Below are 18,764 nucleotides of genomic sequence, written 5' to 3'. Positions count from 1 at the left end.
GAATACACATAGATTAAGATGTAGCTGTCCTGTGCTGGCACCAGGGGTATCAGCAGTTGGTCTGCCACCTCTCTTCAGGAGAGGGAGAGATAAGGAACACAATGAAGCAGCATTTGGAGATGTTAATGAAGGAGACATCAGCCTGGGTATTGTCAAGATCGGCTCCCCCTTTGAACCCTGAACTGTTTGAAGTGATGGACAGGCGATACCCCAGCAGGGGGATAAAAAGGGACAGGTTCGCTAAGGCAAGACACACACGACACCCGAGGTAACGAAATCCTGGAAGCGGTGCGCCTCTCACAAGTCGGTGGGAAGCTTTTGGACGGCTGATCGCGGGATCAAGCCATAAACGCACAGGGTGGAAAGGCACGATCGGCGGGAACCTGGTGTGTGTCCACCCTTGCCTGGGTGCCAGGTTCAGCGCAGGGAAATGATCGTATCTGGAAACGGAGGGGTCATGGTCGGTGACCTCAGATGACATCACAAAGGACTCGCCCGACAGCTGACTGCGAAGGTGTGTGTGTGGAAGCTGTGTTGAATATTCATTCGTTTTGCTCTCTCTCCTCCCCCCCCCAACTGTCCATCGCCATGGCAACAATTATTGCGAACTGAACTAAATTGAATTGGACTTTGTGTCACTTTGAAACTGGTCATTTACCCCTAGACAACAATAGAGCTTGATTAATCTTGTTATCTTAATTCTGTGTACATGTGTGTTTATCATTGCTGAACTGTTGCATTTATTATCCTTTTTGATTAGAGTACTGTGTTGCTTGTTTCTTTAATAAAACTTTCTTAGTTCTAGTAATCCAGACTCCAACTGAGTGATCCATTTCTGCTGGTTTGGCAACCCAGTTACAGGGTACGTAACATATACATTTAACAAGGTGCTTTATTAATGCAACAGAGTTAGTCAGTTTTTCAATGTTCGTCGTCAGCAAGGTCATACTGTCTGTGAACTCCCTGTCGGTTGCCTCCATACACTCCAGTATTTGTTTTTTTTCAGTTTTAAGTCCTCCTGCGCGAGAGCCAAGAGCAATTCCTTTTAAGTTTTTCTACTCTGTAACTGGACAAACATGCACCGAGTATACCGTCAACACACATCAAAGTTGCTGGTGAACGCAGCAGGCCAGGCAGCATCTCTAGGAAGAGGTACAGTCGACGTTTCAGGCCGAGACCCTTCGTCAGCAGGGTCTGATGAAGGGTCTCGGCCCAAAACGTCGACTGTACCTCTTCCTAGGGATGCTGCCTGGCCTGCTGCGTTCACCAGCAACTTTAATGTGTGTTGCTTGAACTTCCAGCATCTGCAGAATTCCTCATGTTTACCAAGTATACTGTTTCCTCTTCGCTTGTCTTCTGTGTGTCCTACGCATGCCCAGTAGGAGGAGATTCGCCCAAATATCCGTCTAATGTGGACAGAGATATTTTGAAAAACACTTTGTGTGGACGCCTATCGTTTTTACTCGAAACCGGCGTTTTCAAAATTATCCGGTGTAGTGTGGACGTAGCCTCAGCCCTCTGTGCTCATGCTGACCATCATACCAGCATGAGAGGTGAGGACTAGTTTTAGTCTCACCTAGTAATGGAAACAAATTTTCTCTCTCTATCCTAGCTATGCCTTTCATAATTTTATATGTTTCTATAAAATATCTTCCTCATTCTTTAGAATTCCAGCAAGTATAGTCCTGGGCAATTCAATCTCTCGTCATATGCCCCGGAATCAGCTTCATCTCTGGAATCAACCAGATGAATCTCCTCTGTACCACTTCCAAAGCCAGTATGTTTTTCCCCTCAAGTAAGGAGACCAGAACATCATGCAGATGATGAGCACTTCAATCACCAAGGCATAGAAGGATCTTTATGGAATAGGTCCTGCCATTGAGATTAGTATTGCTACATCAGGTGGTCGGCATGGGTATCGTGAGCTGTAGGGCCTATTTCTCTATGATTCTAAGATTAGAACATAGAACACAGAACATTACAGTAAACTACAGGCCCTTTGGCCCATGATATTGTGCCAGCCTTTTAACCTACTATCTAACCCTTCCATTTTACTTTCATCCATGTGCCTATCTAAGAGTCTCTTAAATGTCCCTAATGCAACTGCCTCTACCACCATGCCTGGCAGGATGTTCCACACACTCACTACTCTCTGTGTAAAAAATCTACCTCTGATATCTCCCTTATACTTTTCTGCAACACTTTTCTTTCTTTCTTTTTAAATCTTTTTATTGAATAAGTATACAAAAAGGTAAGCCATATAGGCACTAATACACTGTTAGAATATAATAAAATTACAGGAGATATTAATACAAAAAAAAGATACAAACAATGTAACTTAAACATAACATACTAAGGTAACATAATAGTATACTAATTTTATATATATATATCAATAGAGAAAAGGAAAAAAAAAACCCAAAAAAAACCCACCGTGCAACTAACTAAAAGCAAAGCAATGGGCTAACTTGGAACCAAGCAGAGTTAAAAAAACTTAAAATCACGTCCTCAATCCCGACCTCCATTAAAAACAGTAAAAAAAAAACAAGAAGGGTATATAAATATGGAGCAAAAAAAAAGAGGAGAAAAAAAATTACATTAAATGAAAATATTGAATAAAAGATCTCCAGGTCTGTTCAAATTTAAGTGAGGAATCATAAAGATTGCTTCTAATTTTCTCCAAATTCAAGCATAATATCGTCTGAGAAAACCAAAAAAAGGTAGTTGGAGCATTAAGCTCTTTCCAATGTTGTAAGATACATCTTTTCGCCATTAAAGTAAGAAATGCAATCATTCTACGGGCTGAAGGAGAAAGATTACTGGAAATTTTAGGTAGTCCAAAGATAGCAGTAATAGGGTGAGGAGAGATATCTATATTCAATACCTTGGAGATAATATTAAAAATGTCTCTCCAAAAAGTTTCCAGAGTAGGACAAGACCAAAACATATGAGTTAAAGAGGCTATCTGCCCTGGACATCTATCACAAAAAGGATTAATATGAGAATAAAAGCGAGCTAATTTATCTTTGGACATATGTGCTCTATGAACAACTTTAAATTGAATTAGGGAATGTTTAGCACAGATAGAGGAAGTATTGACTAATTGTAAAATCTGCCCCCAGTCATCCACGGAAATGATAGACCCCAATTCCTATTCCCAATCTACCCTAATCTTATCAAATGGAGCTTTCCTAAGTTTCATAATAATATTATAAATCATAGCCGATGCACCCTTCTGACATGGATTAAGGTTAATTATAGTATCTAAAATGTATGTAGGAGGAAGCATAGGAAAAGAAGAAAGTATAGTACTTAGGAAATTTCTAACTTGTAGATATCTAAAAAAAATGTATTCTTGATAAATTATATTTATTAGATAATTGTTCAAAAGACATAAGGGAACCATCTAAAAATAAATCCAAAAACCGTGAAATACCCTTAGTCTTCCAAATTTGAAAAGCACGATCCGTAAAAGAGGGAGGAAAAAATATATTACCTAAAATAGGAATCGCTCGCCCAAATTGGTTAAGATCAAAAAATTTTCTGAATTGAAACCAAATACGTAAGGTATATTTAACTATTGGGTTAGATACCTGTTTGAGGCGTTTCAAATCAAAAGGAAGAGAGGAACCTAAAATAGAGCCAAGTGTATAGCCCTGAACAGATTGTAATTCCAATGCTACCCATTTAGGAATAGATAGTATATCCTGGTCAAGTAACCAAAATTTCATATGTTGAATACTAATTGCCCAATAATAGAATCTAAAGTTAGGTAATGCTAAACCTCCATCTCTCTTAGCTTTCTGTAAATGTATTTTACCCAGCCTCGGGTTTTTATTTTGCCAAATAAATGAAGAAATATTTGAGTCAACTTTATCAAAAAAAGATTTTGGGACAAAGATTGGTAATGCCTGAAATATATATAGAAATTTTGGCAAAAAAACATCTTAACTGCATTAATACGACCAATCAAAGTTAAATATAAAGGAGACCATTTAGATGAAAGTTGAATAATATGGTCAATTAAGGGTAAAAAGTTAATCTTAAATTAATCTTTGTATTTACAAGTAATTTTAATCCCAAGATATGAAAAATAATTATTAATCAATTTAAATGGAAAGTTATGATATAAGGGAAGCAACACTTTAAACTTATTGCCATCACATTAACCATTCCCGCTGTGAGAAAAAGCCTCTGGCTGTCCACTCAATCTATGCCTCTCATCATTTTGTACACTTTAGTGTCTGGTCACTTTATTGTTCATTCTGTTATTGTTTTTCTTTTGTCCTACCTTAGCCCACTGAAATGCAAAAATCATTGATATGGATGGTATGTAAAAACAGTTTTTCACTGCACCACAGTACATGTGACTATAGTAAAGCAATTTACCAATATGTATGGTGCCTAAGTGCAGAGACAAGTGGGTGTACATCATGTCATTAACCCTCTTATTAGAATTTGGAGCTAATCCTTGCTTTTACTTACCTCAGCCATAGTGACATCCCTTGTCAAGATATAACCATCATGTTCCTTCTTCATTAACGTCTCCTTAACCAGAGAGTGATCCTTCAACTGAACCCAGCCAAACAAAGGGAAAAAAAAAAGATTAGGGAATTGCTGTCAACATTTCCCTGATAGAAACATAGTTTCACACAGTACAGAAATGGGCCCTTTCAGCCTATCTTGTCTGTGCCTACCCCTGTAATTCCCACTTCAAGTTCAAGTTCAATGTTACTGTCCATCAATAATATACGTCTATTGTATACCACTAAACAAAACAATGTTCCTCTGGACTAAGGTGCATATAACTCACATACAACACATCATGCAATATTACCACAAATAAATTAACAAATAATAAAGTGCATTTGTGTCACAAGTCAAAAAGTAAACAGTATAATGCTATTGGTGCTTCATACATGATGAGACCTTGGTGGTGGCAGGGAGTTCAGTGGTCTCACGGCCTTGGGGAAGAAGCTGTTTCCCATCCTAACAGTCCTTCTCCTAATGCTACAGTACCTCCTGCCTAATGGTAGGGGTCAAAGAGATTGTGGGACGAACGGAAGGGATCATTGACAAAGCATACATGGAGATAAGTATCTCTGATGGATGGAAGAGAGACCCTGATGATCCTCTCAGCAGTCCTTGCAACCCTTTGTGGGGTCTTATGGTCAGATGCCTTGCAATTCCTATACTGGACTGTGATGTAGCTGATCAGGAGACTCTCAATGGTTGTGTTCCTCTGTTGCTTGCCTCTTTACACCTATATCATACAGTCACATACAGTAATATATGGCAGCTCATTCCCGATAAGCAGTACTTCGATCACTCAAGTCGAGTATGATGCTCTCCAAAGGGGTTGTCTATTGTTGGGTCCTCAGTTAGCTGCAGAAGCCAATCTGATATCCACTCAAATGGAGAACTTCTGTGTGTGACTTTGTTTAACGTGTGACAGCTGATGCATGGGTCCTTGACAGATCAGGGTCAGGGTCTAGTGACATGGAATGCATCTGGGGACCTTTCCCTGCTGTAGCCTTCCTCCACCTTCACTGCTGTTGTGCTGTGTCATCATCCTCCTCCAGCATCGCCTCTTGAGGTCTTGGTTGGATTGCTCTTTGTCTGGAACTTCCCCCTTGACCTTACTGTCATGGGTGACCCTGTCAGGAGCTAAGCGCCAAATGACTAAACTCCAGATGCAATCGATCTCGGGATCCCAGGAACTCACAAACCTCTCCACCACAGCAAGGTGTCAATCCCCAGAGAAGTCCCGATAGCTACCACTATCTGTGTGAAAAACGTTTCTGTCAGGTCTCCTTTAAATTTCTCTTTCTCCATAAACCAGTGCCCTCCATTTCTTGTCTACTGCCATGGGAAAATAAACACACATTACTGATATCTATTTTGCTCATACCTCTACAAAGTCACTCCTCATTAGTGAGAATTAACCCTGGCCATAAGACCATAAGACAGAGGAACAGAAATAGGCAATTAGGCCCATCAAGTCTGCTCTGTCATGGCTAATTTATTATCCCTTTCAAACCCATTCTCCTGCCTTCTCCCTGTAACCTTTGTTGTCCTTATAATCAAGAACCTATCAACCTCCACTTTAAATATACCCAAGGACTTGGCCTCCACAGCCATCTGTGGCAATGAATTGCACAGGTTCGCCACCCTTTGGCTAAAGAAATTCCTCTTCATCTCCGTTCTAAAGGAATGTCCTTCTATCCTGAGGCATTGACCTCTGGTCCTAGACTCTACCACAATTGGGAACATCCTTTGCACTCTCTCTAGGCCTTTCAATATTTGGTAGGTTTCAGTGAAATCCCCCACCTCATTCTTCAAGCTCCAATAACTACAGGCTCAGAGCCATGAAATATTCCTCATTAGTTAACCCTTTTATTCCCAGGATAACTGTGGGAACCTCCTACAGAAATGCTCACAAACCCTTTCTTAGATATGAGGTCCCAAACTGGTCACAATATTCCAAATACAAGGTCAACCCTCAGCCTCCGACATTAGTGAGAATTAATCCAGGCCATCCAATGTCTCCTTATAAACACAGCCCTCCATTTCTGGTGAATAACATCTGCACACTCTCTATTGCTACCATCACCATCTTCATCCAGCCATGTGCATGCTATGGTCAGGACAGAGCATAAGTGCCTCTACTGACTCAGAAGGCTAAGGAAATGTTGCATGTCTTCATTGACCCTTACAGAAGCACAATATAAAGCATTATAGTAAGCATCTGGATGCCTCATGGCTTCGTATAGTAACTGCTGCTCTTAAAAATTAGCTTTATTTGTCACATGTGCATCGAAACATACAGTGAAATGCATCATTTGCGTTAATGATCAACACAGTCCAAGGATGTGCTGGGGACAGTCTACAAGTGTCAGCATTCTTCTGGTAGTATGCTCACATCTCGGAACTCGGAAGTTGGAGGCGGAGTTAAGATGGCGCTAAACGGCAACTCCTTCGCTTACATCTTCAGAAACAGCTCTAGTTCCATCTTTAATATCTTTATTTTTCCCTTTCAGGGTTCTTTTGGAGACCCTGACCTGGAGTTACACGCAGACTTCGGTTCTTTGCAGGAATGGGACCTGTTCTCGGGTTTCAGGACTGGCCGTTGTTGTTCAGCATGCCAAGGGTTCGGCCTGCGAGTCCAGCTTGAATTCGAAAGCCTAAAGTCTTGGGCTCTGGGGACAGGCGGATCGAGGGTCAGTGTCATGGCAGGAGACCTTTATGTCATCGGGGAGGTCGGAAAATCTTTCGCCGTGGGCCCGAAGACCCGAGGTCTTTGTAATCTTCAGGTACAGAACTCATAAAAAGCGACGAAACGGACTTTTAACATTATAAACCAGCAGGTTGTTATTATGTCTCCTGCTCGCTGTGAAATGGGGGACACCTCCCTCTCCCTTATTAGGGAGAGAGAGAACCTGTGGTTGTCGAATGCCAGATGAAATGCAATAGTCTTTGGGGTAACTGCAAGGTCTGTGTCTTTGCTATCACCTAGCTCACACTTGTGGTCGGTAGCGGGTGTGCTTTTGTTTGCTGGGGGGGAGGGGGGCCATTGCTTGCTGCTGCTTATGTGCGGGAGGGGGAGTTGGGGGGGACTTGGGGTTCTCACATTTAACTGTCGTTCATTCTTTGGGGCACTTCTCTGTTTTTGTGGATGTTTGCGAAGAAAAAGCATTTCAGGATGTATATTGTATACATTTCTCTGACATTAAATTAGACCTTTAAACCTTTGAACTTACAATCTCGTGAGAGGAAACCAGAGCACCAGATCTTCAAGTCCCAGCAACATCCTTGTAAAATTTCTCTGCATATGTTCAATCTTATTGATATCTTTCCTACAGGTCGGTGACACAGTAGTTCAAATTTGGTCTCACCAACGTCTTATACACATAGCATCCCAACTCCTGCATTCAATACTTTGAGTTATGAAGGCCAATATGGCAAACATTCTCTTTACAACCCTATCTACCTGTGATGCTACTTTCAAGGAATTATGGATTCCCAAATCCCTTTAATCTACTGCACTCCTCCATGCCCTACTGCTCACTGTGTAAGTCCTACCATGGTTTATCCTCACGAAATACCCCTTCTCGCACTTGTCTGCATTCCATCTTCGACTTTTCAGCCCATTTTCTGGTTGGTCCAGATCCAGCTGCAAACTTTTTTAGCCTTGCTCGCTGTCCTCTACACCCCCAAATTTGGTACCTTGACAAATTTGCTGATGAAAATCATTAATATAGATGATAAACAACAATGGACCCAGCACAGATCCCTGCAGCACATCACTAGTCACAGGGCCTCCAGTCAGAGGGACACTCGCTGTCTTCTCCCACAAAGCCAATGTTGGATCCAATATACTACCTCATCCTGAAGGCCAAGCAACTAGACCTTCTGGACTGGCCTCTCATGCAGGACCCTGTCAAAGGCCTTGCTAAAGTCAATTTAGGCAACATACATCACCTTTCCTTCATCAACTTTGCTGGTAGCCTCCTTGAAAAATTCTATAATTGTCCAGACGTGAACTACAATGCACAAAGCTATGTTGACTATACCCCTCAGGCCCTGTTTAACCAAGTACTTATATATCCAGTCCGTTAGAATACCTTCCAACAATTTAGCCACCACTGACATCATGCCTTATTTTTGGAAGCTTTTCTTGAACAACAAAAACAACATTAGCTATCCTCCAGTCCTTCAGCACCTCACCCATAGCTAAGGATGTTTCAATTACCTCTACTAGAGCCCCCGCAATTTCTGCACTAGCCTCCCACAAGGTCCAAGAGGGCACCTTGTCAGGTTCTGGGGACTTATCCACCCTAATTTGCCTCAAGACAGCAAGCACCTCCTCCTCTGTAATCCATATATGGTCCATGACCTCACTGCAGTTGTGCCTCACTTCTATAGATTCTATGTCCATCTCCCAATTCGTTTCGGGCCAGCACACACCTCCTCTGTAATTCTCATTTCTTAAACAGCAGAATATCGGCTATCCTCCAGTCCTCAGTCTCCTCACATCCTCTCCACCCTCTCAATACAGAAGATTTTCTTAAATTTGTTATTGTATTTGTTGTCAACCATCTTAAATTTAAGGCTCCAGTTTTGAACTCGCCTGCAAACAGAAACAATAAATGTTAAGGCATTAAATTACCTTTATGTATTCATGGTGGTGTAGCTCCAATGTTTCGAGTTTATTAGAGATGTGGGCTGAAAAATAAAGCTCGCTTTTAGAAGTTAATTATAATGTTCCTTAAAGCATATACAGTATGGTGTCACACTGAGACTGGAGTTCTGTACACAATATCCCAGGCAAATTAATCCATCAGAAGGGTGGGGTGTGTGTGTGTATGTGTGTGTGTGTGTGTGTGTGTGTGTGTGTGTGTGTGTGTGTGTGTGTGTGTGTGTAGGTGTGACATGAAATGAATTTCAAATGACCCATTAGCACACCCTGCTGTGCTTTGCCATCGACAGGTGTGGTGGGGGGGGGAAGAGTTTAAAAGATGTCTGGGGCAAGTTAAGGCTTTTCTCTTTGGACAGAAGGAAAATGAGAAACAATTTGATAGAGGTGTACAAGATTATAACAAGACTACATAGGTAGGAAAAGGAAGGAGGTCCTGAAGAGAGAATATAAGGAGTTCCATAGAAAGCTGAAAAGTAGGACCTCCAGGGTGGCAAGAATAGGATGAATTAGCAGATGAATGCATGGCTGAGGAATTGGTGCAGGGGGCAGGGTTTCAGATTTCTGGACCATTGGAATCTCTTCTAGGGAAGATGTAATCTGAACAAAATGTACAGGTTACACCTGAACCCGATGGGGAACAATATCCTTGTGAGCAGGTTTGATAGAACTGTTGGGGAGGGTTGAGACTAATTTTGCAGGGGGATGGGAACTGGAGTGATAGGGCTGAGGAAGGGGTAATTGGTATACAAATAGATGAAGTGTATAGTGAAACTGTGAGGAAGGACACATAGCTGACTAAGTAAGTTCAAGCGTAAAAGGGGGACAAAATCAAAAAGGGTGATGAATACAGGACTGAAGATGTTATATTTGAATGCACGCAGTATACGGAATAAGACAGATGATCTTGTAGCACAGTTAGAGATTGGCAGATATGACATTATGAGCATAACCGAGTTGTAGCTGAAAGAAGGTCATCGTTAGGAGCTTAACATCCAAAGGTACATGTTGTATTGAAAGGACAGTCAAATAGGCAGAGGAGGTGGGGGGCCATGTTGGTAAAAAATGAAATCAAATCCTTAGAAAAGGTGATATAGAAATGAAAGATGTAGAATCCTTGTGGGTAGAGTTAAGAAACTCCAAGGGTAAAAAGACCCTGATGAGAGTTACATACAGGCCCCCAAACAGTACCAGGATGTGGAGCACAAATTACAACAGGAGATGGAAAGGCATGTAAAAAGGGCAATGTTACAATAGTCATGGGGGATTTCAATATACAGATAGATTGGGAAAATCAGATTGGTGCTGTATCCCAAAAGAGGAAATTTTTAGAATGCCTACAAGATGGTTCTTTTAAAACGCTCTTTAAACATTCTTGCAAAAACGCCATCCCCTTCTCGCAATTCCTCCGTCTCCGCCGCATCTGCTCTCAGGATGAGGCTTTTCATTCTAGGACGAGGGAGATGTCTTCCTTTTTTAAAGAAAGGGGCTTCCCTTCCTCCACTATCAACTCTGCTCTTAAACGTATCTCCCCCATTTCACGTACATCTGCTCTCACTCCATCCTCCCACCACTCCACTAGGAATAGGGTTCCCCTGGTCCTCACCTACCACCCCACCAGCCTCCGGGTCCAACATATTATTCACCGTAACTTCCGCCACCTCCAACGGGATCCCACCACTAAGCACATCTTTCCCTCCCCCCCTCTCTCTGCATTCCGCAGGGATCGCTCCCTACACAACTCCCTTGTCCATTCGTCCCCCCCATCCCTCCCCACTGATCTCCCTCCTGGCACTTATCCGGGTAAGCGGAACAAGTGCTACACATGCCCTTACACTTCCTCCCTTACCACCATTCAGGGCCCCAAACAGTCCTTCCAGGTGAGGCATCACTTCACCTGTGAGTCGACTGGGGTGATATACTGCGTCCGGTGCTCCCGATGTGGCCTTTTATATATTGGTGAGACCCGACGCAGACTGGGAGACCGCTTTGCTGAACATCTACGCTCTGTCCGCCAGAGAAAGCAGGATCTCCCAGTGGCCACACATTTTAATTCCACATCCCATTCCCATTCTGACATGTCTGTCCACGGCCTCCTCTACTGTGGAGATGAAGCCACACTCAGGTTGGAGGAACAACACCTTATATTCCGTCTGGGTAGCCTCCAACCTGATGGCATGAACATCGACTTCTCTAACTTCCGCTAAGGCCCCACCTCCCCCTCGTACCCCATCTGTTACTCATTTTTATGCACACATTCTTTCTCTCACTCTCCTTTTTCTCCCTCTGTCCCTCTGAATATACCTCTTGCCCATTCTCTGGGTCCCCCCCCCCCGTCTTTCTTCCTGGACCTCCTGTCGCATGATCCTCTCGTATCCCCTTTGTCAATCACCTGTCCAGCTGTTGGCTCTATCCCTCCCCCTCCTGTCTTCTCCTATCATTTTGAATCTCCCCCTCCCCCTCCAACTTTCAGATCCCTTACTCACTCTTCCTTCAGTTAGTCCTGACGAAGGGTCTCGGCCTGAAACGTCGACTGCACCTCTTTCTATAGATGCTGCTTGGCCTGCTGCGTTCACCAGCAACTTTGATGTATGTTGCCTGGTTCTTTTAGAGCAGCTTGTGGTTGAGCCCTCTAGGGGAAAGGCAATTCAGGATTGGATGTTATGTAATAAACCAGATTTGAGTAGGAAGCTTAAGGTAAAGGAACCACTAGGAGGCAGTGATCATAATATGACAGAATTCACCCTGCAGTTTTAGAGGAAGCAGCTAAAGTCAGATTTATCAAAATTGCAGTGGAGTAAAGGGAATTACTGAGGCATGAGAGATAAGCAGGCCAATGTTGATTGGAAGGGGACATTAACAGGGGTGACAGCAGAACAGCAATGACTCGAGTTTCTGGAAAGCCATAGGAAAGATACATCTCAAAGATGAAATATTCTAAAGTGGGGATGACACAACCATGGCTGACAAAGGAAGTCAAAGACAGTCTAAAAGGAACAGAGAAAAAATTAGAGAATAATATAGAAAAAAATTAGTGGGAAGTTAGAGGATTGGGAAGCTTTTACGAAGCAACAGAAGGCAACTAAAAAGTTATAAGGAGAGAAACGATGAAATATGAAGGTAAGCCAATGATATAAAAGAGGATACCAAAAGATTTTTCAGATATATAAAGAGTAAAAGTGAGGTGAGAGTGGATATCGGACCACTGGAAAATGACCCAGGAGAGGTAGTAATGGGGGACAAAGAATTGGCAGACGAACTTAATAAGTGTAACCAGGTGACCGTCGAACCTTATTCATTATCGTTAAAAGTGTACTTAGGCATCCATCCGGGTAATGCTAGAATAGTTGTCTGTGCCTTTAAGTGGAGACGATGATGTCATTACGCACGCGCGGGATAGTGGGGAGACCATTTTTGTTTTTGGCACAAGAAGCTGGTGGGGCTTTGGGATTAAGTTCCTCCCAGAGGTACTGGGCATGGTGAGGAAAGACTTTCACAAGTGAAGGCATCAGCGCTAGAGAGCGTGGCTTGTGCAAAGTTCCTTACCAGCCAAGTAGAATTGCCACTACCATATTAGTTTTAGACAACAGACAATAGACAATAGGTGCAGGAGTAGGCCATTCAGCCCCTCAAGCCAGCACCGCCATTCACTGTGATCATGGCTGATCATCCACATCAGTACCCTTTTCCTGCTTTCTCCCCATATCCCTTCATTCCGCTATCTTTAAGAGCTCTATCTAACTCTTTCTTGAAAGAATTTTGTATTAGTTCTGTATTAGTTTTGTGCAGTTTGCTTTCTGTATTTTTATACTGCATACACACTTCGTTGATACACAAGGGTGTGGATTGAAAGTTAAACTGAGATTGTAACGGCAAGAACTGGTTGTAAATTCGTTCGTTTTGTTTCGAGACCCTCTTCCAGCACTGAAACATCTAAAACAGATAAAGGAATTAAAACCCGAAAATGTATTTGTTGTCCTGAGTGTGTACTTTTCCCCAGGCTACAAAATTTCAGGAGTGGGGTTAATTCCAAGCCAGTTTAGAGGGTCTCTGATCGTTGTATGCAGTATAATATACAATATCTAATATGGCAGTGATGAAGACCAGGACCACTGTTCCCAGGAGTGAGGAGGGAGTGCCTGTTATCACGTGGAGACTGCGGTAGAGCCTTGGGGAATGGGCTGGGACGTCAGCAACTGACGTCAGGACGCAGAATGAAGATGTGGATCCAGGAAACTGTGGGCTGTGAAGCCATCGCGTTTGCAGCCAAGGACGGCAGCAACTCCTTTTGCAGGTTTGTTGTGAAAACTTTAAAGACTTGAGCTTTTACTGTGTTACATTCAGAGGACACACTAGTTGAACTTGATTTGAATGATCAAATTAGGGAACTGCATAGTAGATATGATGAAGCCATGGCAACCATAGATAAATTAAGCAAAAGGTCCTATGTATATGTCCCAAGGGAAAGACACATTGTTCCATTTACGGGGGATGTTGAGAAAGATGGGAGGTCTGTTGATGACTTTATCAAAGAAGTACAACGTGCACTTCATAACAGAAATCAGTCTGACCAGGATCAGTATGACTTTGTTATGTCCTTGCTCAGGGGCGTAGCCTTACAGGAAGCACGTATGTGCAGTGATGCTGAGGAAGACCGGGCTGATGACTTATTCACCTATCTCAGGGAAGCTTTTAGAGACAAGCGTAGTGCACCCCAGCTGTTGCATAGCTTCTACAGTCACAAACAGCGTGAGGGTGAAGATATAAGAGAGTTTTCACATGCCCTAGCCCAAGCTCTTAACTTGCTACTGAAGCACTCCCCTGGTGCTGTGACCAATAAGAGGGTGGTGCTAAGAGATCAATTTATAGAGGGGATCAGGGATTCTTTCCTCAGAAGGGAGCTCCACAGATTCGTGTGGGACCACCTTGAGTCCTCAATGATAAAAGTGCGAGAGGAGGCTCGTCTACGGCTTGTAGAAGAGCCCCTGGGAAATACAAAGTCTGGAAAGTCGAAGTGTAGCAGTAGTCAGGCACAGTGCTCGATTCTTAAAGCTCAGGAATCTGAGTCGGTCACACTAGATAACGTCCTTGAAGTAGGCGCAGAGCAGGACAAAGCCCTTTGTGAATTGACTCAAGCAGTGAAAGATCTCACTGTACAAAGGGATTTCACATGTGCTACAAGCAGTAGACGTAATTTACAGCCTAGGTTCACAGAAGATGGACAACCAATATGTTTCAAGTGTCAGGTGGGAGGGCATTTGGCCAAAAATTGCCCACGGAAGCGGGGTGCAAGGGAAGTGGAGCCTGCATCCTCCGGCCCTCAAGAGGTTGGGAGTCTGGCAATTCAGCTGAACCTCATAGATACAGATAACGTACAGCTATCCCGTGACCAATTGCTGCAACATGCCATAGGAACATGTCCAGCTGTTGAGCTTGAAATATCAAGTGTTGCTGTCCATTGTCTGTTGGACACAGGTAGTCAAGTAGGCACCCTGACCGAGCAGTTCTTTCAAGAACACCTGAATGGAGAGGACAAGGATATGTTGTCCACTGCTAGCTGGCTTAGGCTAACAGCTGCAAACAGTCTTGATATTCCTTACCTCGGGTATCTAGAGCTAGAGGTTCAAGCAATAGGCATGAAGATACCAAATTGTGGCTTTCTAGTAGTCAGGGATCCTGTTAGCACCAAACCACCTATCCCATATATTGTAGGCATGAACATTATCAGCCAGTGTAGGCGACTTGTCTACGCAGAGTTTGACACAACCGTAGACGGGAAGCTGGATCCTGATTGGAGAGATGTTTTCCAGAAAGTGCAGATGCACACTACCGAAAAGAAAGCAGTGGTCCAAGTATTGGGAAAAGATACTGAGCACATACCTGCTGGATCTGTAGTCACCATTGAGGCTAGCAAGGCCACTGGCAATGCTGGTAGTGACTATAAAATGTTACTTGAGCCACCTAACACCCCTTTACCAGGAGGTATCATAGTCATTCCCACATTCATTGACTCTGGTAATCGTATAGTGCCAGTGCAGATTTTAAACCTCTCCCGAGAGGATGTATGGCTCGCACCTAGGACCCTGCTGGGTATCCTGTCAAAGGTGGAGTATGTGGATAGTGATCAACAACGTGCAATAAGATTTCAGTGGATCTCAGCTGGCATTGATCACGTGACAGTGGGTGTAAGGGAGGAGTGTAGTAATCACAAGTTAAAGTCAATTCTAGATGAGCTCGACATGGGGGCTAGTGAAGGACAACAAGCTCAGCTAAGAGCTTTACTGGTTAAGTGCCCGGGTAACTTTGCAGTTGAAGAGGAAGACCTTGGGTATACTGACAAGGTCAAGCATGAAGTTCAGTTAATTGATGACGAACCTGTTTCACACCATACCGTCACGTTCCGTTGAATCAGTACAATGAAGTGAAAGAGCACATTTCAAAGTTGTTGAAGAAGGGTGTGATTCAGGAGAGCAATAGTGCGTATGCCTCACCTGTGGTATTGGTCCAGAAGGCTGATGGTAGCATAAGATTGTGTGAAGATTATCGGAGACTGAACCTTAAGACCAGAAAGGACGCGTTCCTGCTCCCACGTATTGATGAGTTTTGATGCTCTGCGGGGAGCGAAATTTTTCTCGAGAATAGACCTCGCGAGTGGTTACCACCAAGTGGCGGTAGAAGAGCGTGATAGGCATAAGACTGCTTTATCGACCCCGATTGGACTGTATGAATATCTTCACATGCCATTTGGGGTCTGCAATGGACCGGCGACTTTCCAAAGGCTCATGCAGGCAACCATGAATGACTTAGTCTTCCAAATCATGCTTGTGTACTCGGATGATATTCTGGTGTATTCACGGACTTTCCAGGAACACTTGGAGAGGCTCGACACTGTGCTTAAGCACCTCCAGGAAACTGGTCTGAAGGTAAAATTGGAGAAGTAAACACAAAATAATCTGCAGATGCTGGGATCAAAGCAACACTCACAGCATGCTGGAGGAACTCAGCAGGTCAGGCAGCATCAGTGGAAACAATGAGTCGACGTTTTGGGCCGGAAACCCTTCGTCAGGACTGAAGAAATAAGGAGAGGGAAGCATTTGAAGAATGCTTGTAGTTTCAGTTGAAAAACCAGTAATTTGAAAGACAAAGGGGTGGGGGAGGGGAAGCAGGGACGTCATAGGCAGGAAAACAATGGGTAGTAGAAGGAGGCAGAACCATGAGGGAGGTGACAGGCAGCTGGGGGAGGAGGCAGAGTGAAATAGGGATAGAGGAAGGGAGGGGGATGGAATTACCGGAAGTTGGAGAATTCTATGTTCATACCAAGGGGCTGGAGACTACCTAGATTGTAATTCAACTTCCGGTAATTCCATCCCCTTCCCTTCCTCTATCCCTATTTCACTCTGCCCCCTCCCCCAGCTGCCTATCACCTCCCTCATAGTTCCGCCTCCTCCTTCTACCACCCATCGTTCTCCTGCCTATGACGTCCCTGCTTCCCCTCCCCCACACCCTTGTCTTTCAAATTACTGGTTTTTCAACTGAAACTACAAGCATTCTTCAAATGCTTCCCCCTCCTTATTTCTTCAGTCCTGACGAAGGGTTTCCGGCCCGAAACGTCAACTCATCGTTTCCACTGATGCTGCCTGACCTGCTGAGTTCCTTCAGCGTGCTGAGAAAATTGGAGAAGTGTCATTTTCTGCAGTCAGAGGTCAAGTTCTTAGGACACCAGATATCAGCTAAGGGGATAGGCACAGATCCTGAGAAGGTCTCAGCTGTTCAGCAGTGGCCAGTACCATCTACAATTAAGGACTTAAGATCGTTTCTTGGCTTTTGCGGTTATTATCGACGATTTGTTCAGGGATTCTCAAAGATTGCAGGTCCATTGCATGATGTAGTGAATTTTTGTACTAATGTAGGGAGTCCAAGTAAAACAAACCGGCTGTTAAAACAGTCTTGGACAGAAGAATATCAGACTGCCTTTGACTTGCTCAAAGAGAAGCTGACCAGTTCCCCCATCCTTGGCTTTGCCGATTTCTCCCAGCCCTTTATAGTGGAGACCGATGCCAGCAATCATGGGCTAGGAGCTGTGTTATACCAACAGCAGGGAGAGGCAAAGAGGGTTATTGCTTATGCAAGCCAGTGATTAAGGAATGCTGAAAAGAATGATAGCATCATGAAATTGGAGCTGCTTGCACTTAAGTGGGCTGTAGTAGAGAAGTTTCGTGGATGCTTGTTGGGTTCCAAATTCACGGTAATCACTGACAATAACCCCTTACCCCACTTGAAAACTGTCAAGTTGGGAGCAGTGGAGCAGAGATGGATCTCACAGCTGTCAGTGTTTGACTTCGATGTCCAATATTGTCCGGGTCGGAGCAATACTGTGGCTGATGGACTCTCTAGGCAGCCATTTGCAGGGGAGCCTGAGCCTGTCTCAGAGGATGTGGAGTTTGATGGGTCTGTGGTGATCTGTAGCTTGATCAATTGCGGCACTGCTCGTGACCCGGCACTGGTTACTGCTGGTCTTAACAGCTGTAGGGTTAAGCAAATTGGAGCCTGGGAAGCTGGTACAGGTCCACAATCCCTTATCCGAAATCCTTGGGGCCAGTTGCATTTCGGAATTCAGAATTTTTCAGATTTCAGACCCCCCCCTCCCGATACCAAAAAACACATATGCTTAAAGTCCCTTATTTAACCTGACTCAGTACGGTGGACTTTAGGACCCCTCGGCGCACCAAACCTACGCACATCCTCCCGTATACTTCAAATCATCTCTAGATTACTTATAATACCTAATAAAATGTAAATGCTATGTAAATAGTTGTTATACTGTATTGTTTAATGAATAATGACAAAAAAAATTATTTCCAACAAAAACATTCAATAACACATAAAAATATACAGCATCAAACGAACCAAATCAAACACATGGTAACTGACTTATTGGAATAAATGTAGAACGTCACTGTCACTGTCACTATAAAACTTCAGTAACTTGTCTTTCTGTTTATTTAAATCATATACAGTGGTAGTTCCGACACCATATTCTTCAGTAAGATGCTGCACAGACACACCACGATCAAGCTTCTGCAATAACTCCACTTTCTGCGTTATTGATAATGATAGATGCTTTCTTCTCTTTTCTCATTGTTACCCATAGGGGTATCTGCAGCTCTTTTTGACATTTTCACCGTGAAATTAAACACAAAGTCAACAGTGAACACAAAATATCAGCGAACAGCAAATGCACGTGTAACCAATACGAGCGCTGAGCCACAACTGACGTCCGGCGGCCTCTGGTAGTGCTGCCACTAGACACCCGAGTGACATCAGCTGTTGGCGAAAAAAATTTTGGTTTTCGGAGCTTTTTGGATTTCAGAATTTCAGATAAAGGAATGTGCACCTGTACTATGATGCAAGGGAACACTCCAACCCTCCCAGGTTATTCTAATAGGGACTTGCATACTTTTCAGCAGCAAGACCCTGTGTTAAGTGTCGTAGGAGACTTATGGGATCAGAAAAGAAAGCTGAGTGGCCAGGAGCGTAAAACTCTACCTAAACCTGTTTTGTCTCTGTT

The 18,764-nt window shown here is 43.5% G+C and overlaps 1 protein-coding gene across 3 annotated transcripts in view; it reads right to left on the bottom strand.

The window, feature by feature from the left end:
• catip (ciliogenesis associated TTC17 interacting protein) overlaps window positions 1-18,764 on the bottom strand; it is a 77,962-nt gene that overhangs the window by 19,056 nt on the left and 40,142 nt on the right. For all 3 annotated transcript variants that reach the window (XM_063049968.1, XM_063049967.1, XM_063049969.1), the window contains exons 4-5: window positions 9,170-9,225; window positions 4,486-4,572 (exon numbers count right to left, since the gene is read on the bottom strand). In XM_063049968.1, coding sequence (XP_062906038.1) covers window positions 4,486-4,572; window positions 9,170-9,225 — 143 coding nt within the window. The remainder of the gene's footprint in view (window positions 1-4,485; window positions 4,573-9,169; window positions 9,226-18,764) is intronic.

Source organism: Mobula hypostoma, chromosome 6, assembly GCF_963921235.1.
Source record: "Mobula hypostoma chromosome 6, sMobHyp1.1, whole genome shotgun sequence".
Classification (NCBI taxonomy): domain Eukaryota; kingdom Metazoa; phylum Chordata; class Chondrichthyes; order Myliobatiformes; family Myliobatidae; genus Mobula; species Mobula hypostoma.
Note: the sequence above shows the minus strand (reverse complement) of the source record. Positions and strands in the feature narration are given on the sequence as shown.